The sequence below is a fragment of the Suricata suricatta genome, chromosome 8, assembly GCF_006229205.1.
Source record: "Suricata suricatta isolate VVHF042 chromosome 8, meerkat_22Aug2017_6uvM2_HiC, whole genome shotgun sequence".
In the NCBI taxonomy this organism is placed as follows: domain Eukaryota; kingdom Metazoa; phylum Chordata; class Mammalia; order Carnivora; family Herpestidae; genus Suricata; species Suricata suricatta.
This window is the reverse complement of record NC_043707.1, coordinates 34699347-34723118: the sequence shown is the minus strand read 5'-3', so window position 1 is coordinate 34723118 and position 23772 is coordinate 34699347. Positions and strand designations below refer to the sequence as shown.

The following is a 23772-nucleotide window of genomic DNA, read 5'->3' as shown; positions in this document are numbered from 1 at the left end:
CCCAGACCGGGGCCCACGGGAACGAGGGAAGAAAAGAAAGGAGGTGTGGGAGGGAAAGGCACTGGCCCCAGCTCTACCCAGCACTGTGCCCCGGGCATGTCACTCCTCTGTTCTCATCCCCACTCTCTGGGGACAAAACCGAGCTGTCCCCTTCTGGCTCAAGTTCAAGGTCAGCATTGCTCAGGCTCCCAGCCTTGCTCGTCACACCTCAAGTAAGGGAACCAGAAAAGCCGATGGGTCTGGGATCAGTAGACTCCTGCCAGCTACCTGCTCTCCAGCAGGTGTCCGCCAGGACCTGTGGCTCGGAACCCTTGTAGGGAATCCGGCCGCTGCACTGAGCACCGTCATCGGGCCAGAGTGTCCTAGGAGTAAGTCTAGGGCTGGACATGACACGGCCCATATGGCTACACGTTCCCCTAAATGAGCAACCTTTGAAAGCCTGGATAGGCGTTTCTACCCGTGTCTCCAACACTGGCCTGAATACGGGGTTACTGAACAAAGCCTCACACCTTTGGAATAACCGTTCAGAGCACACGGACTGGCTGAAACAGAAACACGAAGCCTACCACCACTTCAAGGGCTCCTGTCCCTGGGCTGGGAACGCAAAACTGGAGTTGCCAGTGTTTTGGGGAGCAGACAGTGGAATCGGGGAGAGCCCAGGGCTATGTGCCCTTGGACAAGTTACTGAACCTCTCTGAGCCTTAGTCTCCAAATCAGGAAAATGGAATCATACCTGCCTCAAAGAGTCCTTGTAAAGATGACAAAACCACAGGGCTTGGGACACAGCTTATAAAAGGTTAGTGACGGAGACCAATTTCAGGAATGGCCTGTGTATAAACACAGACTGAGGGGCATCAACGCTGTGAATCTGGGACACTAAGTAAAAAAGATCGAAAAGCGCCCCCCCCACCCCTGGATACCTGTCTGACCTCTGGAGATGGACTCAGTGACCCCATCACTAACATGCAGGCACAGCCTCAACGTGGATGGGCTCCTGGGCAGGGCCTTCCAGTACCGGTGTCCAGACTACCCAGAAGAGCTCAGACTCGAGTGCCATCTTGACCTACTGACTCAGCAGTCCCCAGGGTAGGTGGGGGGAGGGGGGCTTGAATCTGTGGTTCAGCAAAGCCCTAGGGAGGTTCCCTGGCCAAGCCCTAGGGTCAAGAACACTGCTCTGACTTCCTCCAGCAAAGACATAGCCTTTGGCCGCCAGGTAACAAGAGAAAGCGGTCCCGTGCACTGACCGCCATCTCCATTCCACAGATGAGAGGGACGTGGCTCAAGGTCTTTCGGGGCACCTGGGGGGCTCAGTCGGTTAAGCGTTCAACTTCAGCTCAGGTCATGATCTCATGGTTTGTGGGTACGAGCCCTGCGTCGGGCTCCGTGCTGACAGCTCAGAGCCTGGAGCCTGCTTCCCACTCTGTCTCCCTTTCTCTCTGCCCCTCTCCCACCTGCTCTCGCAAGCGCGCACGCATGCTCTCTCTCTCAAAAATAAGTAAACATTAACAGACCAAAAAAAAAAGCTTTTTAAAAATGCTCAGCCCAGACTTGAGGGCGGTGCGTTTCCTTGGAAACAGGAGAGTTGGCTAAGGGCCCTGAAGCTTGGAGGTTAGAGAGTCCTGGCGTCAAAGCTTTGCTCTGCTGGTTACACTGGGTGCCCTTGGGGAAGTCGCCAAACCTCTCTGTGCTTTGCCTTCCTGCTCGGTAAGATCAAGCTCATCCCACAGAGGGGTCTGCCAGTCAATGGACAGATCGTCTATGGAGCCACTAGCGCAGCCCCCAGCCCCCAGGAGGGGCGTCATCTGGGGGAGCCTCTGCCACCCTGAGTCACGCGCCTTCCCCTCACACCCGCTGTGCCCCACACCTGTGAGTGGGCCTGCCACATACTCACGTGGAACTGGCTGCCGGGACCGGCCACAGCTCTTTCAGGACCCCACGACGCGGTTCCCAGAGCCCATCTCGCAGCATCCGGTGGCACAGTTCACGCTGCCTTTCTGATGAAGTCACTAGATTCACTCCCCAGACCTCTGAGCTCTCCCCGCCCCTCGTAGCCCCAGGGCTGTCCCCCGCCCAAGGTTCCCCACCAGCCTGGGCAGAGCGGTGTGAAAACGTTCAGAGCCCTTGAGCTTCTGTAGACGAATGTGGAAGAGAGCCTGGTGCACAGAAAGCCACGGAAAACCCAGGAATGCAACGTTCTTGATAAGCCCTCTGCTTCCCCCCACCGTGCGGGGGCCCCCACCCACACCCACTCTGGCTTGCCCAGATGGCCGCCGGTGGGACTCCATCAGCAAGCTGTCACCTCCAGGCCTGTCCCCCAGCCCGGCTGGCTGAGCAGTAAGAGCCTCCTGAAGCTGCGCTCATCCTCACTTCTCACCAGCTCCCCACCTCGCCCCACCCCTGCAGTGCCTGCCTAACTCAGAATGGCCAAATCTCCCTGAATGTCCAAGAGGCCTGCCAACCACCTCCCCAGATCCTGGGGGCATGACGGCCACTTTGCTGGGTCGTCCTGGCATATAACAGCCTCAAGGGTGACAGGGAGAAGGAGCCGGCATCCAAATTTCCAGTGTCCTGGTGTCCCACCCTTTGGTGCATGTCCAATGCACAGACTAGAATGGTTACCCGCAGGAGGGAATGGCCTGAGCATCTTTTCCTCTCCTGCACTGTTTGTGACGCATTTTGGAAGAAGTCCAGGGTCTGAGTTTGGGTGACATGGAATGTTGGGAAACTCACTTTCACAAGAATGCTGAGGAAGAGAAAGGGTTCATGGGAAACATCCTGGAGTGGAGCAAGGGGAAGGAATGTAGTCAATGCCCTACAGAACAGTGTCCCCACCGGCCTGTCCACAGTCAGAAATTCCACCATTAGTGATTTATTCCTCTGACTAGTGCCGCTGACACTCCCGGAAGAGTGTCATCTTCACTATCACAGGTCGCTTCCCAAGTGGACAACTAGGGGAGCTACTTAGGATACGAGGCTATAAGTTTAACATTCATGATCCTACTGAATCTTCAAGCAGGTGCCGCCTTACCATACCCATCTTATAGCTGCGGACACTGATGCACAGACAAGTTAAGGAACTGGCCCAAGCCCTTACAAACAGAAGATGCCAAATTTGATATCAGGTCCAGCAGGATGTTGTGCCTCCCTTAAGGAGCTCCGAGCCGTGGTACTGGTGAGCACAGGGAGGTGTGGGAAGCAGGCGGGAGCCCCCAAGTCAGAGGAAGGCCAGAAGTCCCTCGATCCTGACACCTGAGCAGGGCTTTGAAGGAGTAGGAACGAGATAGGGGGATGGATGGGTGAACCAGCGCCTCAAAAGGTGTGGGGCATCAAGGGGGAGGCTACACAACCGCTGGAGTCCCAGGTCCCAGGCAGCCAGCCCTGGTCCTCGAACAGGGCTGTGGCTGCCATCAGCACCTCAGTGATAGGACGTTCAGGTGAGTTTGGCACGGTGCCCATGGTCTTGATTTGGGAGGTTTCCTGATCGGCTTCCCAGAGCAAACACGAGCCCCTCTCTCCCCCAAGCTTCCTCTCCTCCTCCCCAACCTCCAACCCTGACCCCAACTGATGGCGAGCAGACCAGATGAAGGCCACTTCCAGAGGCCGGGAGGCCCAATGCAGACACACAGACATGCACGCGCACGTGCACAGGCACAAGAGGAAAAACTTACCCCCAAGCATCTGCCAGCTCAGAACCCATCTGTCTGAGGAATGTGTTGGATGATTTAAAACCAGCTTCAGCACATGGGATTCCAGATGTGAGGACCCTGAAATACCCTGGAATGTACTAAAACTATGCATAAGGCATCCTGTCTTTGCCCACCCAACTCTGGGAGTCGCAGACTGAGGCCCGTCTCCCTTGAGACAGATGTTGGACCCAGAGATTCTGGGATTCCCATTCGGATCAGGCGCTGGGTCTGGATCCTCTCCCCAGTAAGTGTCCACGGGCCAGGTACAGAGTGGCTGGCCCAGCCCCTGGAGGACGCAGAGGACAGGTCCCGGGATGCCGTGTCACTGGGCTGCTGGGGGTCCAGAGGTGGGAGACCCCAGCACTGGTACACTCTGCCCAGATCCCTATGGAACCAGCAAGGCTGTCCCCCTGGGCTCATCAGAGGCCCTCTCAGGGCGTGGATTGGCAACAAGCAAGAATCACCAAACATCAGCATCACAAGCCCTAAACCTGGAGTGGGCCAGCAAGTTCCGGCATCTGCTTGCCCTCCATCCGCCGCCCGCCAACAACAGGCTGATTATTTCTCTGGATTTGTTAGCATAAGAAAATCTCTGCCCTGAGGTTCTCTGCATTGAGAACCAGCTATGGTAGAGCACCAGGTGCGGGGCTGCTCGGGCTGTCCACCTCAGTTTCCCTTTACTGCCCCCAGACTACCCGCTCCACGGGCTTCCCCAAAAGGGGCAAAGGAGAGCAAGGGCAGGAGATAAGCATACTCCCCCGCTGGGAGACACGTAACTGGCCTGGCCACGCCCTCCCGCAGGGCACGCCAGGCAGGAAAGGCTAAGAGGTGCCATCATGAGTGCTGAGTCGATAGGTAATGGCTGCCCAGACCACCACCCAGAGAGGAATTCTGATAACGCACCATGCTACAGTTGATTGGTAATGTCTGCTGTGGTCACAGATATTCACCATCCCTGATCTACAAGCTGGGTGACCCCCCTGAACAGGGCGCAATTCTTCAGCCAGGACTTTTGTAGCAGAGGCAGCCCTGGCCAGCGGGGAACAAACAATCCACTGACTCCCCAACAGATGTCTGAGGACCTTCAGGAGCACGTACTGGCTCAGGGTCCCCCGTTTTCCAGGACAACATCTGCCCCCTTTTCTGAAGATGTTAATGTTGGCTGTATTAGGAAATGCTTGCCTAGAATAGAAACACGTTACAGGGTTAACTTCTCCTCTGTAAATATGGTTACATGCTTGCTTTCTCACCTGGGACCCCAAAGACATTCTGGCTGTCACCAACCAGAAGTAGCCTTAGACCCATCAAAAGCTCTGCCCCCGGACACGCAGACGGGCCTGGGTACTGCGCTCTGCGCCACCATTCACAGAAAGACTTCCCATGATGCTCTGCCCCATGCAGTCTGGGCCACCTCATTTGGACACCTTGGTCTGCAGGGTGCTGGGCAGATAGAGGTACCTCCAAATGGCATAGTAGTGGGTGCCAGCACCAAACGCCACAAAGAGGTGCCAGATGGCGTGGGCAAAGGGGATCCTGCCGTCACTCTTGAAGAACACCATGCCCAAGCAGTAAAACACCCCTCCGGTCATCAGCTCCCAGATGCCCTCGGTGTTGGGCTGTCGGCAAGAACAAGGGTGGGGCACAGGTCAGAGGAGCAGCCAGCAGGGCCGGGAGCACCCCGCCATCCCCACCCGCCCACCCAAAACAAAAAGGGACGTGCACGGCGAGCCAGCCCAGGTTCCCTGGAAGAATGTCCCCGCATGTGCTGTCAATTCTCCCCAGATTAATTCTCAAATGTTACTCAATTCTATCAAAATATCAAAGAATATTCTATAGCTTTTCTTTTCTAAAAACTAACACATCTGGGTGCATGCCCAAAAGAAGTGAAAGCAAGGACTTGAACAAAGATGTGTACAGCCAGGGTCACAACTGGCAAAATGCGGAAGCAACCGTGTGTCCATCCGTAGATGAATGGACAAATGAATCATTGTTCACGTTAGTGCGCGCAGCGGAGTATTACTCAGAGTTCACGAGGAAGGAAACTCTGACACCTGCCACCACGTGGATGAACCTGGAGGACGTGATGCTCAGTCATATAAGCCGGACACAGAAGGACGAACACTGATGGGTCCCACTCATATAAGGACTCATATAAGGCCCCTGGAGGTCATCAAATGCATGGAGACAGAAAGTAGAATGGAGGTGACCAGGGTCTGAGGGAGGAGGAACAGGGAATAGGAACAAGGAGGGAGGCTCAGTTTGGGAAGATGAGGAAGTTCTGGAGACAGACAGTGGCAACAGATCCACATTAACATGAATGTGCTTAATGCCACTCAACAGTATAGGTAAGACGGCTAACATCACAAATTTTATGTATATTTTATCATAATTCTTTTTTTATTCTTGAGAGACACAGAGAGAGAGAGAGAGAGAGAGAGAGAGCATGAATGGGGGAGGAGCAGAGAGAAAGGGAGACACAGAATCTGAAGCAGGCTCCAGGCTCTGAGCTGGCAGCACAGAGCCTGACATTGGGCTTGAACCCACAGACCGTGAGATCATGACCTGAGCTGAAGTCAGACGCTTAACTGACTGAGCCACCCAGGTGCCCCTATCATAATTATTTTTAAGTGATACATGTCCACGGTGAAACATTTCAGAGAAACCAAACAAAAATTACAAAGAACAAAGTCATGAGGGCGCATGGGTGGCTTAATGGGTTAAGAGAGTCGGACTCTTGATTTCCGTTCAGGTCATGATCTCATAGTACGTGGGATCGAGCCCCATGCTGGGCTCGGAGCCTGCTTGGGATTCTGTCTCCCTCTCTCTCTCTGCTCCTCCCCACTAGTGCACTTGCTCGCTCGCTCTCTCAAAATAAATAAAGTTAAAAAAAAAGGTAGTAGCCCCAGCCTTCAGAGATGACCACGATTCCACTGGTGGTGGTGAAGGCGAGAACGTGCCCAGCCGCCTCTCTCCCCCGCTCCACTTTCACACGCGGTACAGGCTACCGCTGTTATCAGTGCTTTCTGGTATCCTTCCGGAAATGTGTCTCCACGTGCAGCACACAACACGCACTTATGCATGGGAACTGATCGTTCTAGATCAAAAGGCTCACACCACCATGCTAAGACTCCACATGGGGTTCTGGGCAGATAGAGGTACCTATCTGCGCCCCCGGTCTGCATCCCCACAGCAAGAGTCACCTCTGACCAGGCGCGTAGTGTTCCAGGGCGCACACGTACGCCAACGTGTGTGCTCAGTCCTCCAGGGGGTGGTGCCTCCCAGGACTTGCCACGTGCTTGGCATGGCAGGGAGGGCCTTGATGAGTCATCTGATGCCACCGTCACAGCCTCCAGATGAGGCAGGCATCCCTCTACACAGCACTCATAGAAACACGCCCACAACATGTGCTAGGTGAGCAAAGCACAAAGTACATTTCATGTGACCTTGGCTTTTAAGAAGAAAGACAGCATGTCTGCAAAGCCACACGGACTTGGGTATAAATAAATAGAAAGAACACACAACAAACAAAATGGGGGTTGCAGTTGGAGCAGTTTTGGGAGAAGGTAGAAGGCGCCTTAGGCTCTTTCACATACTTTCAGATTTATTTTTTGCAGCGACTATGTGTTTAAATATATGCTTAATTAGAGGCGCCTGGGTGGCTCAGTCAGTTAAGTGTCTGACTTCGGTTCAGGTCATGATCTCACAGTTGGTGGGTTCGAGCCCCGCGTCGGGCTCTGTACTGACAGCTCAGAGCCTGGAGCCTGCTTTGGATTCTGTGTCTCCCTCTCTCTCTTCCCCTCCCCCACTCATGCTGTCTCTGTCTCTCAAAAGTAAATAAATGTTAAAAACATTTTTTGAAGTTAAAAAAGTAAAATAAAATAAATATATGCTTAATTAAGTATATGTGTACTTAAATATATGTAATACATAATTTGATGGATGCTGTATAATTTAATATTTATTTCATGTCATTTATAAAGTTTAAAACATTTTAAATAAATTTAAATGAAATTTTAAATATTTACTTAATATACATTCTATATAATGTAATATTTAATTAAATATATTTCATAACATTTGTAAAAATTTGAAAATAAATTGTTTTAACTTTTTAGTTTTTAATATATTTATTTAATATAAATTATACAATGCAGCTGTACCTGGATGGCTCAGTCGGTTAAGTGTCTGACTTCAGCTCAGGTCATGAGCTCATGAGTTCATGAGTTCGAGGCCCAAGTTGGGCTCTGTGCTGATAGCTCAGAGCCTGGATGGAGCCTGCTGCAAATCCTGTGTTCCCCTCTCTCTCTGCCCCTCCCCAACTCACGCTCTGTCTCTCTCAAAAATAAACATTAAAAAATGTTTTTAATTATATAATGCAATATTTAATTCATTAAATTTAAAGAAAGTTAATAATTAAAATTAAAACACATTTCATATAAATTACAAAATGTAATATTTAATATACTTCATAAATTTTTAAAAATTTTTAAAGTAAATTTTTTTTTTTAAATATAATTTACTGTCAAGTTGGCTACCGTACAGTGTGTAAAGTGTGCTTTGGCTTCAGGAGTAGATTCCCGTGGCTCATCACTTACATACAACACCCAGGGCTCATCCCAAATCCTCCTCAATGCCCATCACCCCTTTTCTCAAAATAAATTTAAATTTTTAATTAATAATTTTTAGATATTTAATATAAATTATATGGTGTAATATTTTGTTTAATATAATTCATAATTTTTAATGTTTTATTTATTTATTTGGAGAGAGAGCGAGCCTGAGCATGGGAGAGGGAAAGAGAGAGAGAGCCTGAGCAGCAAGGAGAGGGAAAGAGAGAGAATCCCAAGCGGGCTCTGTGCTGTCAGCAACAAGCCCGATGCAAGGCTTGAACTCTGAGCCTAAATCAAGAGTCAGACTGAGACACCCAGGCACCCCTAATTCATAAGCTTTTAAAAATAAGTTTAAATAAATTTAAATTTTTTCTTTATGAATATTTAACATAAAATACACAGTATAATATGTAATATACTTCATAAAATTTTAAAGAGAAATTTAAAGTATATGTTTAAAAATTTTAAACTTTAAAAACATTTAACATAAATTATATAGTGTAATATTTAATTTAATACACATAAAGTTTTTAAAAATTTTAAAAAAAATTAGGTGATTTTTATTTTAAAACTTTAAAATATTTCATATGAATTACATAATTTAATATTTAATTTAATAGATAACAAATATATATATTTAAATAAAAATAAACTTGGAGGGGGAAAAGCAATCTGTAAGAATAAATATAAATCATCGGAAATATGCTGAGCAGAAGGACTCATGGGGTCACGGAATAAAATGAAATTAAGCTACAATAAGTCAAATGGTTTGGTGCTAGGATATGAAACAGAATCAAAATCTCAGAAGTAGACGCACATATATGCGTGAATTTAACCCTTTCACGGAGCAGTTTTCAATGTCAGAAAACGGAAAATACTGGCTAAGTATCTGGGGAAGAAACACCATGTACAGGAGAAACAAAAGTCGGAAGAGAAGTTACCACTTAAAGGTTAAACCATAAAGAAACAGGAGAAAATACAGGTGAATATTTACATAAACTTGGGGAAAAGAAGACCTTGCTAACCAATACCACTTAGGGTAAACCCCATACAATTAAAAACAAAAACCTGCATTATCATTTTGACATCCGCCAGTAAAAATCGTGTAAAGATAACATACTGTTTCCTGGCTTAGGGAGGGTACCGGGCAGGCTGAATTTACTGTGCCCACCTCACAGATGGGGCAACTGAGGCTCACGGGGGAGATGGGGTCCGTGCATGGCCACCCAGCTGCTTCTCTCCCTGGGTTGGGGTCTCAGCTCTATCCCTGCAACGTTCTGCCCCTCACAGGCTGTGGGAACCCTCCCAGAGATCTAGTCCCTGCAGTCTGAGGTTTTGGGGGTGAACCCCGGCCTGGCCGCTCAGAGGCTACATTAAGCACGGGCCGGCTGCTTCCCTTCTCAGTCCATCTCCAGGGACACGGGGGCAGGAGTTAGATCCGCATGCAGTGAAAGAAGCTGGCTGCCTTTTCTGGGCTTGGTTTGGGAGCTCAGGATGTGGAAACACCAATGATGAAGTCCTGGGCCTCGGCTCTGCCTCTGCGCCCTGGGATGTTAGTAAGACAGCTTTAACTTAGCCACTGGGTGCTCCCTGTGTCCCAGGCACCGTGCTAACCCCTCTCTGTGGGATTTCATTCTTAAACACACAGCAGGGCTGAAGTGCAGAGGGTCACAGCTCACTGGAGGCTGGGCAGAGTCGGTGCTGCAAAGCTGGGGAGTCAAGCCCCCCTCCCCCGGGATTAATCTGCACGCTTTACAGCCTCTCAAGGCCTCACTTTGTCCATGTGCCAGGGGAAGGGGTCCGACTGGACAATCATGAGAGTCACTCGGGGTCCCTCCGGCCAGCTGCGAGCCCCCCGCCGGGCAGGTGGTGCTTACCATTGAAAGGATGACCAGGGCAGGAAAGAAGCCCATGACGATGTAGCAGAGCAGTTCCACGAGCTTGTACCTGCGGGGAGACGAGCCATCTGGGCCCCAGGGACAGCGTCCCCGTGACAGCGGTGCACGGCTCCCGTTCTGGGTAGGAGGGGACCCCCTGACTGAAAGAGCGAGAAGGATTCCGCTCTCTACCCAGCGCTCAGGGGCTCGGATGTCACCCAGCTACACACAGCAGGTGCTCCTGGTTTCCATCCTCGAGATGACAGGCCAGGGCTACCAATGCCGAGCACGGCTCTCTCCAGCCTGGGACACACAGGATTACGTCATCGAGCACCTTCTGCCGCTGGGCCCAAGCAGCCGCCCTCCATCCACGCGAGTGGCCACATCCACTGACCCCTGTGTGCCATCCCTGGAGGCTCCAGGAAGTCAGCTGTCCCCTTTTGCTGTTTCTTTTCTCACTCGGCAACAGGACAGAAGTAAAGGGAGTCCCCTTCACCTGCTAACCCAGTTTAGAAAAGGTGGGTAACATGAGGCCCACAAGATCTTTTCTAAAAACTCTACAGATTGACCCAATGGGTTGTGGGCCTGGTGGCCATCCATGGGCCTGAACCCCGGACGCCAGACAGAGTTGTCTGGCCTCAAGCTTCGGAGTCACCTCGGGGTCCTATCTTCCCAGGAGCAGAGGAGCCCACCCCCACCCCCCAGCACTGTCTTACCGCTCGTGGAAGAAGAAGACGTAGACGGTGCCCACGGAGGCCATGATCCAGACCAGCCAACGCATATGCGAGGCCCAGGGGCCCAGCTCCCGAAGGTTCAGCCTGGGAGAGAGCCAAGGGCACAGCCTGAAGGGGGGAGGGGCATGGGGGGGGCCTGGGAGCCAGCCCTCCATGGGAAGACTGACCCCAGAGAAACCCTGTGCCCCAAGGGTCCACAGATGGGCCATGGGCTGTGAGGGAAAAACCCAAAAAACACTGTTTTGTACCCGCACAAGGTACAGAAGAGGACATTCATCACAGGACGGATCACACAGGAAGAGCCAGGAAGCCCCTAAAGTCCACAGGAGGGGAAGGGCGACTGGTTATCAACTTCCTGCCTCTCAGCTCCAACCCCCCTTCTGCCTGCTCCGAGATAAGGAGATAAGGGAGCCTGATCGCGTCCATTCTTCCTTGTCAGTACAGAGCCTGATGCAGGGCTTGAACTCACAGAATGTGAGATCATGACCTAAGCTGAAGTCAGATGTTTAACCAACTGAGCCACCCAGGCACCCTACATCCATTCTTCCTTGGCCACAGACACGATGTTGAGCTCTGTCCGGGGAGTGCTGTGAAGACGATGCTTTGCAAGAGGAAAGTCCCTTCCTCCCTGATCCCTGTGGTTCCCCCCACCCCACCACCCCCCAGCAGGCTTTTCTCTCCTGCTTGGCCAGGCAGTTTCCCCGGGGCGAGGTTCCTGCAGGAGAGGCTTTCTCCAGCACTTGGCCTCCACCTGTTCTCCAGGCGTCGACCTGGGAGCTGGCGGTCTAGCTGCAGGTCCCATGCCCCAGGCCAGGGAGCTGCTCCTGCACCCCCTCTTCAGCCCCACACACCTGCACACAGGGCTCCCTCCCCCGACAGGGCCTCCCTCCAGCAGGCTGTCTGACCTTCACCCTGCACAGCTGACCGTCTGCACGACTGAACTGCCCGAAATGCTCTAGGTTCCTGCAGGGGCCTCTCGAGCTGCTGGTTCGAGGAGCACCCAGCAACCAGCAGCTTCCGCGGCGTGGAGCAAGTGCTGAAGCTCGGTACCTCCTGTGGCCGGCCTCCTCCGGGGCCCCAGAGGGCTGACTGCCAGCAAGCCATGCCCACGGGCCCCTCAGGAGCTTTTCTGCCATCCTGTGCACAAAGACCAGACCCTTTCAGATGAGGTGGGAGGTCTGCCCAGCCCACAGGAGGGGCTGGTCTGTGGTCGTCCCTTGTATCTGCCGCTACCGGCTTCTCTGGGTTTCTCTTTGACTCTCGTTAACCAAGCCTCCACTACTCCAATGTCCTATTATTAATTCTTCGTACCAAACCTTCCATGTGCAAATCGTTGTATGCTTTCTGTCTGCCAACTACACCCTGACCAACATACCATCCTGTGGAAGTCAGAGCACCTGGAAACCAGAACAATCTGGAACTAAGTGCTTACATCTCCAAGGCAGACCACCAAGGGTGGGGGTGGGGAGCGAGCAGAGAATGACAGGGCCATATTCCTTGCTCACGTGAAGAGAGACGTGTAAACGCACAGACACCGGTCAGAATCTCTTGTCCAGGGGGCACAGGAGGTCCATCCAGGAAGGAACAGTTAGCGATGGTTGTGGTTTGGGGGAGGGGATCCTTTTTTCTGGAGTCAATTTCCTGAGTGAGAACACCTTATATAAAACCTCTGCCATCCCTGTCCCCACAAAAAAGGAACTGGCTCAGAGTCCATTTGTCATTATAAAAAAGTTAAGTTGATGTCCATCGACTGATGAGTGGGTAAAGAAGAGGTGGTGTATATATACACAGGAATGTTACTTGGCGATCAAAAAGAAAGAAATCCTGGGCGCCTGGGTGGCTCAGTTGGTTAAGCATCCGACTTCGACTCAGGTCATGATCTCACAGTTTGTGAGTTCGAGCCCCACATCGGGCTCTGTGCTGACAGCTCAGAGCCTGGAACCTGCTTTAGATTCTGTGTCTCCCCCTCCCTCTGCCCCTCCCCCACTCATGCTCTGTCTGTCTTTGTCTCTCAAAAATAAATAAATAAACATCAAAAAAAAAAAAGAATGAAATCTTACCATTTGCAACACCGTGGATGGAACTAGAGTGTATGTATTACGCTAAGGGAAATAAGTCAGTCAGAGAAAGACAAATATCCTATGATTTCACTCATATGTGGAATTTAAGAAAGCAAAACAGAGGAACACAGGGGAAGGGAAGGAAAAATAAAAACAGGGAGGGGGACAAACCACAAGAGACTCTTAAATACAGACAACACACTGAGGGCAGCTGGAGGGGAAGTGGGTGGGGGGTGGGCTAAATGGGCAAGGGGCATCAAGGAGAGCACTTGTGGGAAAGAGCACTGGGGTGTATATGTGATAAATCACTAAATTCGACTCCTGAAATCATTATTACATTATGTTAACTAACTTGGATTTAAGTTAAAAAAAAAAAAGTTAAGTTGGGGCACCGGGGTGGCTCAGTCAGTTAAGCGTCTGACTCTTGGTTTCGGCTCAGATCATGATCTCAGGGACGTGAGGCAGAACCCCAAATCGGGCTCCACACTGGGCATGAGTCTGCTTAAGATTCTCTCTCCCTCTACCGCTTACGCTCTCTCTCTCCAATAAATAAACATTAAAAAAGAAGTTATACTAAAAAGCTTAAAGAAAAAAATAAATAACTTGACTCATTAGCCAGAAGAACCATCAGTGAAGATCTTTCTAGGTATCTCTCCAAACAGACACAACATAGGTCAGTGGGTAGGAGAATGAATGGAAATGGGATGGAGGTCAAGGGCAGAGGAAGGGATAGTAAGAGAATGGGCAAGTATGGAGGTCAAGGCGGGGGAGGGGGGGAGAGAGCATCAAACCACACACGTCATATTTTACTAAAATATCACACTGAACTTCAACCTGACTTTACCAGAAGAAAATGAACCCTGCCCCCCCAAATATGCTGAACTCCAAATAAATATTTCTGCTATTCTCTTCCTACTTCGCCAGAGCCCTTCAACCATCTTTTATACCCTTTATTTAAGCAAAGGCTGTATGCAGGAATCTTACATGAGGACCTATGTCCAATCTATCAAAAACAAAGGGAGTTTTCTGACTGAGGCAAGGACGGGCAGAGCCCACGGTCATTCCTGCCCCCGCCCCCCAAGTAGTCCTCTGGGAACCTCTGGGGCTATGCAGAAAACAGCTTGTAAATGAGCGCAATTCCAAGAGAAGTACCCACCAAAGGACCATGCACCACTTTGTCCCATGTCCCCTCTCCCCTCGTTCACGGCGCTTAACCACAGCTGTGGTTCATCTCCTGTGTCAGTAGTGGGACAGTCCACATCTGTGTTCCCTGTGGGACCCTGAGTCCCATAAGGAAAGACGGCAGGTACCTTGGCTTCCAGCCTTGTCCTCAGACGCCTGCACAGGACCAGGACAGAACCTGTGCTCAGACAGCTGACACCAGGGATAAAGAAGAGAAACCCAGAGATTGAATCAGCAGAGGGGAGGACAGTCTGAGGATCGTTCTAGAAATCCATGTCAATGATAGTGGCTGCAGCTGAGCACCAAACTTAGCTTGACTCTACTCGGCCACATTCAAAAGGAAACCTGACATTACCGGGCGCCTGGCAACTGCAGGCGGAGCCCCGGGCGCTCCTGGGGTTCCCTCCTCCCGTGGCTCCTGGTCTGCTCCAGCCACCTCCCACCTCCCCACTCCGCTGCCACCCCTCCCCCAGGGCCTGTGCTTATTCTAGAAGCCTCCATTCATATGTCTGCACACCTGAGCATCTGACAGTCAGACGCATCCTGGTTTTGGGGAGAGAAGCAGGTACCCTCGTCTTCCAAAGCCCAGCTGGGCATGGGGCACCATCTGCCCGAGGCCCCAGGCAGACAGCAGCAGGGCTGACTTCCAGAGAGGGGGGTGGGGGGGCGGAGATCAGCCCAGGAAACCCTGGCACTTGCTGCCCCCACCCGCCTTCTGGGAGTCTGTCTACTCTGTGCCCTGCAGCATCTTTTCAATCTGTCCGTCCTCTCCACTTGACTCCATGGCCACACCTAGGGTCCAGGCCACCACCGCTTCTCCCCCAGGTCCCTGGACCAGCCTCCCCCGCACCTCCATGCTCCCAAGACAACTGCCCTTGGGTCCAGTCGAGAAAACATCGATACCCTGCTTCAAACCCCCACAGACCCTCAGCACAGACCAAACAGCCTCCCAGCTACGCTCCTTTTGCCTCCACACTTGTATGAGAACAGCCAGAACACCACAGTCCCCTAATCTCCCCAAAACCTGGGCACCATGCAAAGCCGGCAGTGGGGCTGGGACACCTGCAGCGCGTGGCCCAGAACCCTGACGGATGGACGCAGCAGCGAGGACTCCGTGGGTCTCGGCAGACATGCGCTCAGCGGAAGCAGCAGGATCCGAAAGGACGGCGACTCCACCAACATGAAATGAGCAATCAGGCAAAACTATCATATGTGGACAGGCGTCAGGGCTGCGGTAACCTTGAGGGGGACGAGGGGCCGGATGTTCTGCTTCTTCATCTGGCTGCTGGCTGCTGTATGTGAAAATCGGCTGAGAGGGACATCGAGGTGCATATTCTCCGGGTGCAACACACCTCCATGGAACGCGCTTACAAAAGCAATTGGCCTTTGTATAGACACAGAAAACCCGTTCGTTAGCAGATATAATGGAAGAGAATGACCCACTATGATGGCCAAAAATAGAAATTTCCTAGGCAAGGAGCACCCAGGGGGCTCACTAGGTTAAGCATCTGACTTTGGCTCAGGTCATGATCTCACAGTTCATGGGTTCAAGCCCTGCATTGGGGCTCTGTGCTGACAGCTCAGAGCCTTGAGTCTGCCTTGGATTCTATGTCTCCCTCTCTCTACCATTCCCCCTCTTATGCTGTCTCTCTTTCTCTCTCTCTCTCCAAAATAAATACATATTTAAAAAAGAAAGAAAGAAAGAAAGAAATTTCCTAGGCAAAAACAGAACGAAACTTCCCGTGGCTCTGCATTCATCAGAAGCCCACACCCACGTTCTCAGGTCAGCACACCTCCTCCAGGCAGCCCTCCCAAAGCTCCCACGCCACAGCAGCACCTCCTCTGAGCTCCCATGGCTGTATGCACACAGGGCCGTCACTGTGCTGTCACGATGTCCCTCCACCGGCCAGACCCTTGGGTCCCAACACAGGTGTCACCCAGCCACACAGTATACACCGAGCCACTCAAGCACCCAGAGTGTGGCCTGAAGCTTAGTGTTCCTTTATTTCAAAACTTTCTGGATTTATTACCACATCAAGTTGGAAAACCCCCAGTCACCTGTTGGGGGAGTTTAAAGCTGATACAAGGTGTGGTGATCTGGGAATCATTAACCCAATCACGGCTCCCTACCGCCCAGGAGTCCGAGTCTCAAATCTATCCGACGAAGATCAGGCTTGACCACACAGAGCTAGTGTGTCTGTAGGTCCGAAAAGGCTGCTTCTTAGCAATTCATATGATTTGAGCCAACCTATCTGCACGCGTGTGCTAAATGATACACAAACAATGAGATTCACTGAGGTTCTGTCTCCCCTAGCAACGGCTGGAGCGTCCCAATGTCATTGTCATGAATACCCACCAACAGGGGACGGCCGGGAAATACTATGCTGCTATAGGAAAAAAAAAAAGATTCGGAAGGGGCATCTGGGGGACTCAGCCAGTTAAGCATCCGACTTCGGCTCAGGTGATGGTCTCACGGTTTATGAGTTCGAGCCCCAAGTCGGGCTCAGTGCTGACAGCTCAGAGCCTGGAGTCTGCTTCAGATTCTGCGTCTCCCTCTCTCTCTGCTCCTCCCCTGCTCACACTCTGTCTCCCTCTCTCTCAAGAATAAATAAACATTTTTTAAAACTTAACAAAAGAAAAGATTGGGGAAATCTTGGGGTGCCTGAGTGGCGTAGTCCATTAAGCGGCTGACTCTTGATTTCGACTGAGGACATGATCTCGAGGTTCCTGAGTTTGAGCCCCAGGACGGGCTCTGCGCTCACAGCATGGAGCCTGCTTTGGATCCTCTATCTCCTTCTTTCTGGCTCTCTCCAGCTCTCTCAAAAATAAATCAACCTTTAAAAAAAAAAAGATCGTGCCTCCTGTAGATGTAGAGAGGAATCGCCAGCATCATTACTGAGAACAAACGCAAATTGCAGTTTGTATGTATCTTTCCTTTTGTATTAAAAGTTGGATGAAAACTAGGAGCATAAACCTATAGACTTACAGCCTCACTACATACGCACGAATGCACACACATATATACTCTTCTTGCACAAAATAACTCTGGGAAGACACACAGGAAATCGGAAATACATAGTTGGGTAGAGGGCATCTTTTTACCCACGCTCTTTTGTGCCGAGCCAAATACAAAAAGAAAGTCACCGAAAAGAGGAGTCAGCCCTTCCTGGGAAGGGCACAGAGGTACTCACCAGGGCGCATAGGAGGCCGCTATGAAGAAGTAGATGACCATTCGGTCGAACATGTGCAGGCAATGTTCCACCATCCTGGGGCAGAGAAGGGCTGGGGTCAGGGTCGGGGTCAGGCCCCGCCCGGAGCCACGCCCTGGGACCAACACGCTTTCCCACAGGTGGGGAAGAGCCTGGGCCCGGGGTGGACTGGCCTCTACGTAGCAGCCACGTCCCGTGGGCTTCGGGGTCCCCATCTGTGAGCGGCGGGAGCAGTGGTCTTCACACCATGCTCCCCATCACCCTGGGGGGTGGAGACCCCCTGCAGGAATCTGGGGGGACCCCCTTCTCCCTGAAAGGCACAGGTTGGACACCCTCGCCGGCACTTTCATCTGGGCAACCCTGCATTTTGGCTTTTCTTGTTTTAAGTTTATTTATTTATTTTGAGAGAGAGACACACACACAAGCATGCTCACATGAAAAAGAGAGAGAGAGCAAGCAGCGGAGGGGCAGAGAGAGGGAGGGAGAGAATCCCAGGCAGGCTCCCTGCTTGTCAGCACAGAGCCGGATGCGGGGCTCGGACTCATGAACCGTGAGATCATGGTTTGAGCCAACATCAAGAGTTGGACACTTACCAGACTGAGGCACTCACGTGCCCTGCATTTGGCTTTCCACACTGTATTTTCAAAAGATTTCAAACGAATGAATTTTGGGTTAAAACGAAGTGCACCACCATTGAAACTATGAGCCTCTCCCCCAACCTCAAAGACCCTCTGGGACCTGCCATTCTGGTTCAGATCCCGGCTCTGGAGCCAGAAGGCCTGGGTTCGAGTCCCAACCTTTCCACTTACGGACTGTACGACCTTGACCTAGCTCCTCACCATCTCTCGGTCTCTGCTCTCTCATCTGTCAAGTAGGGAGAATATCCACAGCATCATGGGCTGGCCGTGGGGGCTAAGGGGGTCAGTACTTTGCACAGTGCATAAAAAGTGCGTGACAAACGTTGGCTGTTTTTCTTGTGAGCTCATGTGGAGGAGCGAACCAGAGCCCTCGACATGCTTGCCCAGTGTGGCCGTCAACCTCCAAGATGGTGGCCCACAGAGCCCCACCCTCTGGTCTCCACACCCCAGTGAGTAAGGCAAACACATGTAACCAACGGGAGCTGCAGAAATGATCGTGTGTGATTTCTGAATCTAGATCCTAAAAGATATTAAGGGCTCTGCCCTGCCCTCCCGGAAGGCTAACTTCGGAAGACACACGTGTCCGTGGCGAGGTCCATGTGGGAAGGACTGAGGATTCCGTACACATCTGGCAGCAACCTGCCACCATGTGAGGGGGCCACCTTGCCAGTGGCTTCTCCAGCCCCAGTCAAGCATTCAGATGGGGCAGCGCCCTGACTCCCCCAGAGACTGCGAAGCCCAGCCACGCCATTAAGCTCCTGAAATCCTGAAATCCTCTCAGAAGCTTTGAGCCATAATCACAGTTTCCAGTTATTTAAAACCTCTGTGATTTAGGCTCACGCATAAGGTAACTAATACAAGGTGTGATTCTGTCCAGCGAACCTCAGCCCTCAAGAAATCTGAGCAGTGACTCCGCACGTCTCCCTAGAAATGAAAGTGGGGACAACAGCTAGCACATACATGGCACGTCCCATAAGCACAGCACTGGTCTAAGCAATTTACTACCATTAACTCTTCAATCCTGCCTAGAAGACAGGTGCCACTATGGTCACCCACTATGTGACAGATGTGGACAGCCACGGGCAACACAGTCACACCACTGGTTACTTGGGCAGTAACCTCAACAGCTGGTGTCGTTTTTTTTTAAGTTTGAGAGGGCGAGCGCAAGCAGGGGAGGGGCAGAGAAGGGGGGAAAGAGAATCCCAAGCAGGCTCTGCACCATCAGCACCAAGCCCGACACTGGGCTCGAACCTATGAAGCGTGAAATCATGCCCTGAGCTGAAACCAAGAGTCAGACGCTTTACTGACTGAGCCACCCGGGTGCCCCAACAACTTTGTCTTAATAAGAAAAAGGGGAGAGATCTGGACAGAGGGACAAGCAGGGAGGAAGGCCGTGAGAAGACAAAGGCAGACTGGAGGACATAGCCACAAGTCAAGGACACTGGCACCACCAGAAGCTCGAAGAGGCCAGGAAGGATCCTCCCCTAGAGACTCTGGAAGGAGCACGGCCCTACTGACACCTTGATCTTGGCCTTCCAGCCCCCCAAACCATGAGGGAACAGATTCTGTTGTTTCCAGCCACCCGGTTCGCAGTAGTTTGTTACAGCAGCCACGGGAAAACCACACAAAGACCCATGGAGACGGCAAGAATGGGGAACAGGAAGGGGGGATACGGCAGACTCATGAGGCTTCTAGGGACCAGGGGGTCAGTGAACCTTAGGACAAAGGGTCACCAGAGCTACTGCAATGGGCCAGTGTATCCTTTAATTTGTGGGGGTGGCAGGGGGGGCGGCTGGACTCCCGGCTTCAGCTCTGGCTTGGACATGACCGGCTATGTGATCTCAAGCAAGACTCATCACCTTCCAAATTTCAGTGTCCTGATGCACAAGACAGGGATTCCATGTGCACAACATGGACAGACTCTGGGACGTCACGCTCAGTGAAAGAAGCCAGTCACGAAAGGTGGAACCAGATGTCCAACAACGGATGAATGAGTGCACAAAGTTGGTACATACGTACAATGGAATGGATTCATTTAATGCCTTAAAAAGAAAGTTCTGAGGGGGCACCTGGGGGGCTCAGTCGTAAAGCGTCCGACTTCAGCTCAGGTCATGATCTTGTAGTTCGTGAGCTCAAGCCCATCATCGGACTCTGTGCTGACAGCTCAGAGCCTGGAGCCTGCTTCAGATTCTGTGTCTCCCTCTCTCTCTGCCCCTCCCCTGCTTGCTCTCTGTCTCTCTCAAAAAATAAAATAAACTTAAAAAAAAAAACCTTTAAAAAAGATTCACAGAGACAGAGAGTAGGATGGGGAGGTGCGCCAGGGACTAGCGGAGGGGTTGGGGAGTGTGTGTTTAAAGGGGACAGAACATCAGTTCAGGAAGATGAAGAAAGTTCTGGAGATGGTGCTGGTGTTTGCACAACCACGTGACCGTGTTCAATGCCCCAGAGAAGGACACCTAAAATTGGTTAAGATCGTCAATTTATTTGATGTGTATTCACCACAGTGTTTTTAAAAATTAAAAGCAGGGGCACCTGGGTGGCTCAGTTGGTTATGCATCCAACTTTGGCTCAGGTCATGATCTCACAGTCCATAGGTTCGAGCTCCACGTCGGGCTCTGTTCTGACAGCTCAGAGCCTGGAGCCTGCTTCGGATTCTGTGTCTCCCTCTCTCTCTGCCCCTCCCCCACAAGTGTTCTGTCAAAAAATAAAAAACATTAAAAAAAAAGAGGGGCGCCTGGATGGCTCAGTCGATTGAGCATCTGACTCCTGATTTCAGCTCAGGTCATGAGCTCATGGTTCGGGAAACGGAGCCCGCATCGGGCTCTGCCGGCACGGAGCCTGCTTAAGATTCTTTCTCTGTCCCTCTCCCTGCTTGCATCTCTCTCTCTAAAATTAAAAAGAAAAAAAAAGAAACTAATCAATAAAAATAAATAAACACGCGAGACCAATGCCTACAGCACAGAACTATTGAAGCAATCAGGAGTGGTGTCCATACGGAACCTGGCACCCGGCAAGGGGCCCACTGGGGACCGTCATCCTGATGGTTCGAGGATCTCTCGTAACAACACTGAGAGCTGGGGGCTTGCTCTCCAGGACCCCAAACAAGAGGCTCCCGTGGGAGAGGCGGTCTGCCCAGGCGGGATCCGACCCCGGCCGGCTGAGGTCACCACGGGCCCGCCCCCTGCCCTGGTCACCACGCCTGGCGAGTGCTGCTCCCCCAGGCTAGGCGGCCGCACCTGAGATGTCTCTTCTTCCAGGAGATGGTGTGAAACACAGTGGACACCACAAACAGCCCACAGAGGCCGAGGCCGTAGATCCAGGCCGAGATGGTCTCCCAGTCATCGTCCGACAGGAAATAGAGGTTGGAGCTACCAAGGATGCTGGGGATGATCCAGAGCTGGAAGCAGAGCAGACACAGGCTTGGCAGGGCCCGCCTTCCGTGTGGGGTCCAGGGACACGGAGTCCCTGAAGCCCTTGGGCGCGCTGCCCACCCTGTTCTCCAGACCCACACCGCCCAACAGACCCTTCCTCCAGGGAGGTCAAGTCCCAGACCCCCGATGCCCCTCAGGCCCTCCCCCCGTGCAGGTCAAGTCCCAGACCCCCGATGCCCCTCAGGCCCTCCCCCCCGTGCAGGTCAAGTCCCAGACCCCCACCATCCAGTATGGACACCAGTGACCCCTGAGCACTTGAACCGTGACTGGGTCAGTGAGGTGGTGAACTTTTAATTCTATTTCATGATCATCAATCGCTGTTTGTTTTAGCAGCCCCTCGCAGCCCTAGGGAAGGTCGTGGTAAACAGGAAGGGTCCCGCCTCCAGGTGCCTGGCTGGTCACTGCCCCTAATCCCAAATAGCATCAGGGATGGCCCAGCCTCAGGGCCCCGGGCACCCCAAGGCCACTTCACACTTGCGCTGTTGCACACACGTTGCACACGCGCACTCAGTGCCTTCTGAAGGGAACGTCCCTCCCCACCAGGTCCACCTGGAAAATGCCTCACTCGTCACGTCTTGATTTATGCATCACCTCCCAAGAGAAGTCTAGAACTCTCTGAAACACTGGGGGCAGGGAGTCCCAGAATATGTGCCCAATTCTGTGTCGGGAACACGGTTTCAAATGAAAGGGTCTCTGGCAGCACCAGCCAACAGAACGATTAACACCAGGCCCAGAGGTCTCGTTGGATGTTCTGGGCAGCCACTTTTTTTTTAATGTTTTATTTATTTTTGAGAGAGAGAGAGAGAGAGACAGCCTGAGCAGGAGAGGGTCAGAGAGAGAGGAGACACAGAATCTGAAGACAGGCTCCAGGCTTTGAGCAGAGCCCGACACGGGGCTTGAACCCACGAATTGTGAGATGATGACCTGAGCTGAAGTCGGATGCTTAACCAACTGAGCCACCCAGGCGCCCCTTTTAAAGAAAAAAATAGATGACATTAATGTTAATATGTTATCTGTTCAGCCTAACAGATCCAAAATACCATGGAATTAACACACGTTTTAAGGAGATAGTTTACATCCTGTCTTTCCTGCTAGGTTTCCCAAGTTGGTGTGTATGTTACACACATAGCACATCTCCGGTCAGACAAGCCGCATTTCAAGTGTGCAGTATGTTCTGGAGCATGAGGGGAAGAGTGTGGCCGTGGGAGGTGGACCCCCGCAGGAACTAAGACCTGGCTGGGAGCTCTCTACAGAGTCCAGATGCTGTGCCAGGTACTAGGGAGCCACTGAAGATTCAAAGAGCAAAATGGGAGGCATGCTCAGCGCCACAGTCCAATGTACCCAAATGGCCTTCCCTTGAGATCCCACTCACACTTCCAGGGGCCACAGAGGACTCGATGTCAGTGGGACATCACTGTGCAATGGAGATGCTGAATCTCACCAAGGGCAAAGAGCCTGCTACCCTCCTGCACCTGAACATGTCCCCCTCTCAGCAATCAGCCCCCCAAAAGCCAACTCACAGCATGGGTGGCACAGTTGGCCGCATGTTCGTACTCCGTGGGCTGGTACCTCTTGTGGGCGGGGACTCGGTGGTTCATGAACCTAGAAGGAGAGACAGAATTCGTGGGACAAAAGATCCCTCCCCTCCCTACCCCTCCTGTCCTTCCTGTCCTCCTCCTCTGCCTCCCCCTCCCCCTTGCCCTCCCTCTTTCCAACCCTCTTCCCCCACCCCACTTCTTTCCTCCTCCTCCCCTCCCCCCCTCTTCTCCTTCCCATCTCCCTCCCCCCTCTCCTCCTCCCTTCCTCTCCCTCCCCCTCCCCCATGTCCCTCCCTTCCTCAACTCCTCCCCTTCTCTTCCATCCCTGTTTCCCATCCCCTCCTTCCCTCCCCCTTCCTCTCCCTCCCCTCCTCCTCTCTATTACACTTTGTTTGGACTAGCCAATATTTTGTGCCTAATCCCCAACGTGGTATTTGTTACAAAACTTTGCTAAATACAGCATTCTCTCTATTTCCTGTTTCTCATCTTCCTTCCTGACTCACAGCACAGCTCCCCACGGGCACAGTCTAACCCACTGGTACTTGCACACCCACCGGAACCACCACCACCCAGGAGGAGCCCAAGCTCATTTCCCGCCCCCCAGAATGTGCCCTCGGGCCCCCTCCCAGTGACTCTCTTCCCTCAAGGCACCTGCTCTCTGACACTGTCATCATAATAAATTAGCGTGGCCTGTTCTTGAACTTCCCATCAATGGGATAACACAGCAGACCCTTCTTTGTCTGGCTTCTCCGGCGGGACGTGACTTCTGTGAGTCTCATTCATGACATTGGATGCAGCTATGGGCTA

General features: G+C 52.0%; 1 protein-coding gene across 2 annotated transcripts in view; it reads right to left on the bottom strand.

Moving 5' to 3' along the window:
• Positions 1–2338: 2338 nt before the first annotated feature.
• Positions 2339–23772, bottom strand: part of MMD2 (monocyte to macrophage differentiation associated 2) — a 45070-nt gene continuing 23636 nt past the window's right edge. Inside the window, exons 2-7 of one of the 2 annotated variants that reach the window (XM_029946363.1) lie at positions 22948–23029; positions 21233–21393; positions 17341–17415; positions 10890–10991; positions 10174–10243; positions 2339–5302 (exon numbers count right to left, since the gene is read on the bottom strand). In XM_029946363.1, the coding sequence (XP_029802223.1) occupies positions 5099–5302; positions 10174–10243; positions 10890–10991; positions 17341–17415; positions 21233–21393; positions 22948–23029 (694 nt within the window). In that variant the 3' untranslated portion in view covers positions 2339–5098. The remainder of the gene's footprint in view (positions 5303–10173; positions 10244–10889; positions 10992–17340; positions 17416–21232; positions 21394–22947; positions 23030–23772) is intronic. The other variant, XM_029946365.1, reaches the window with a different exon arrangement.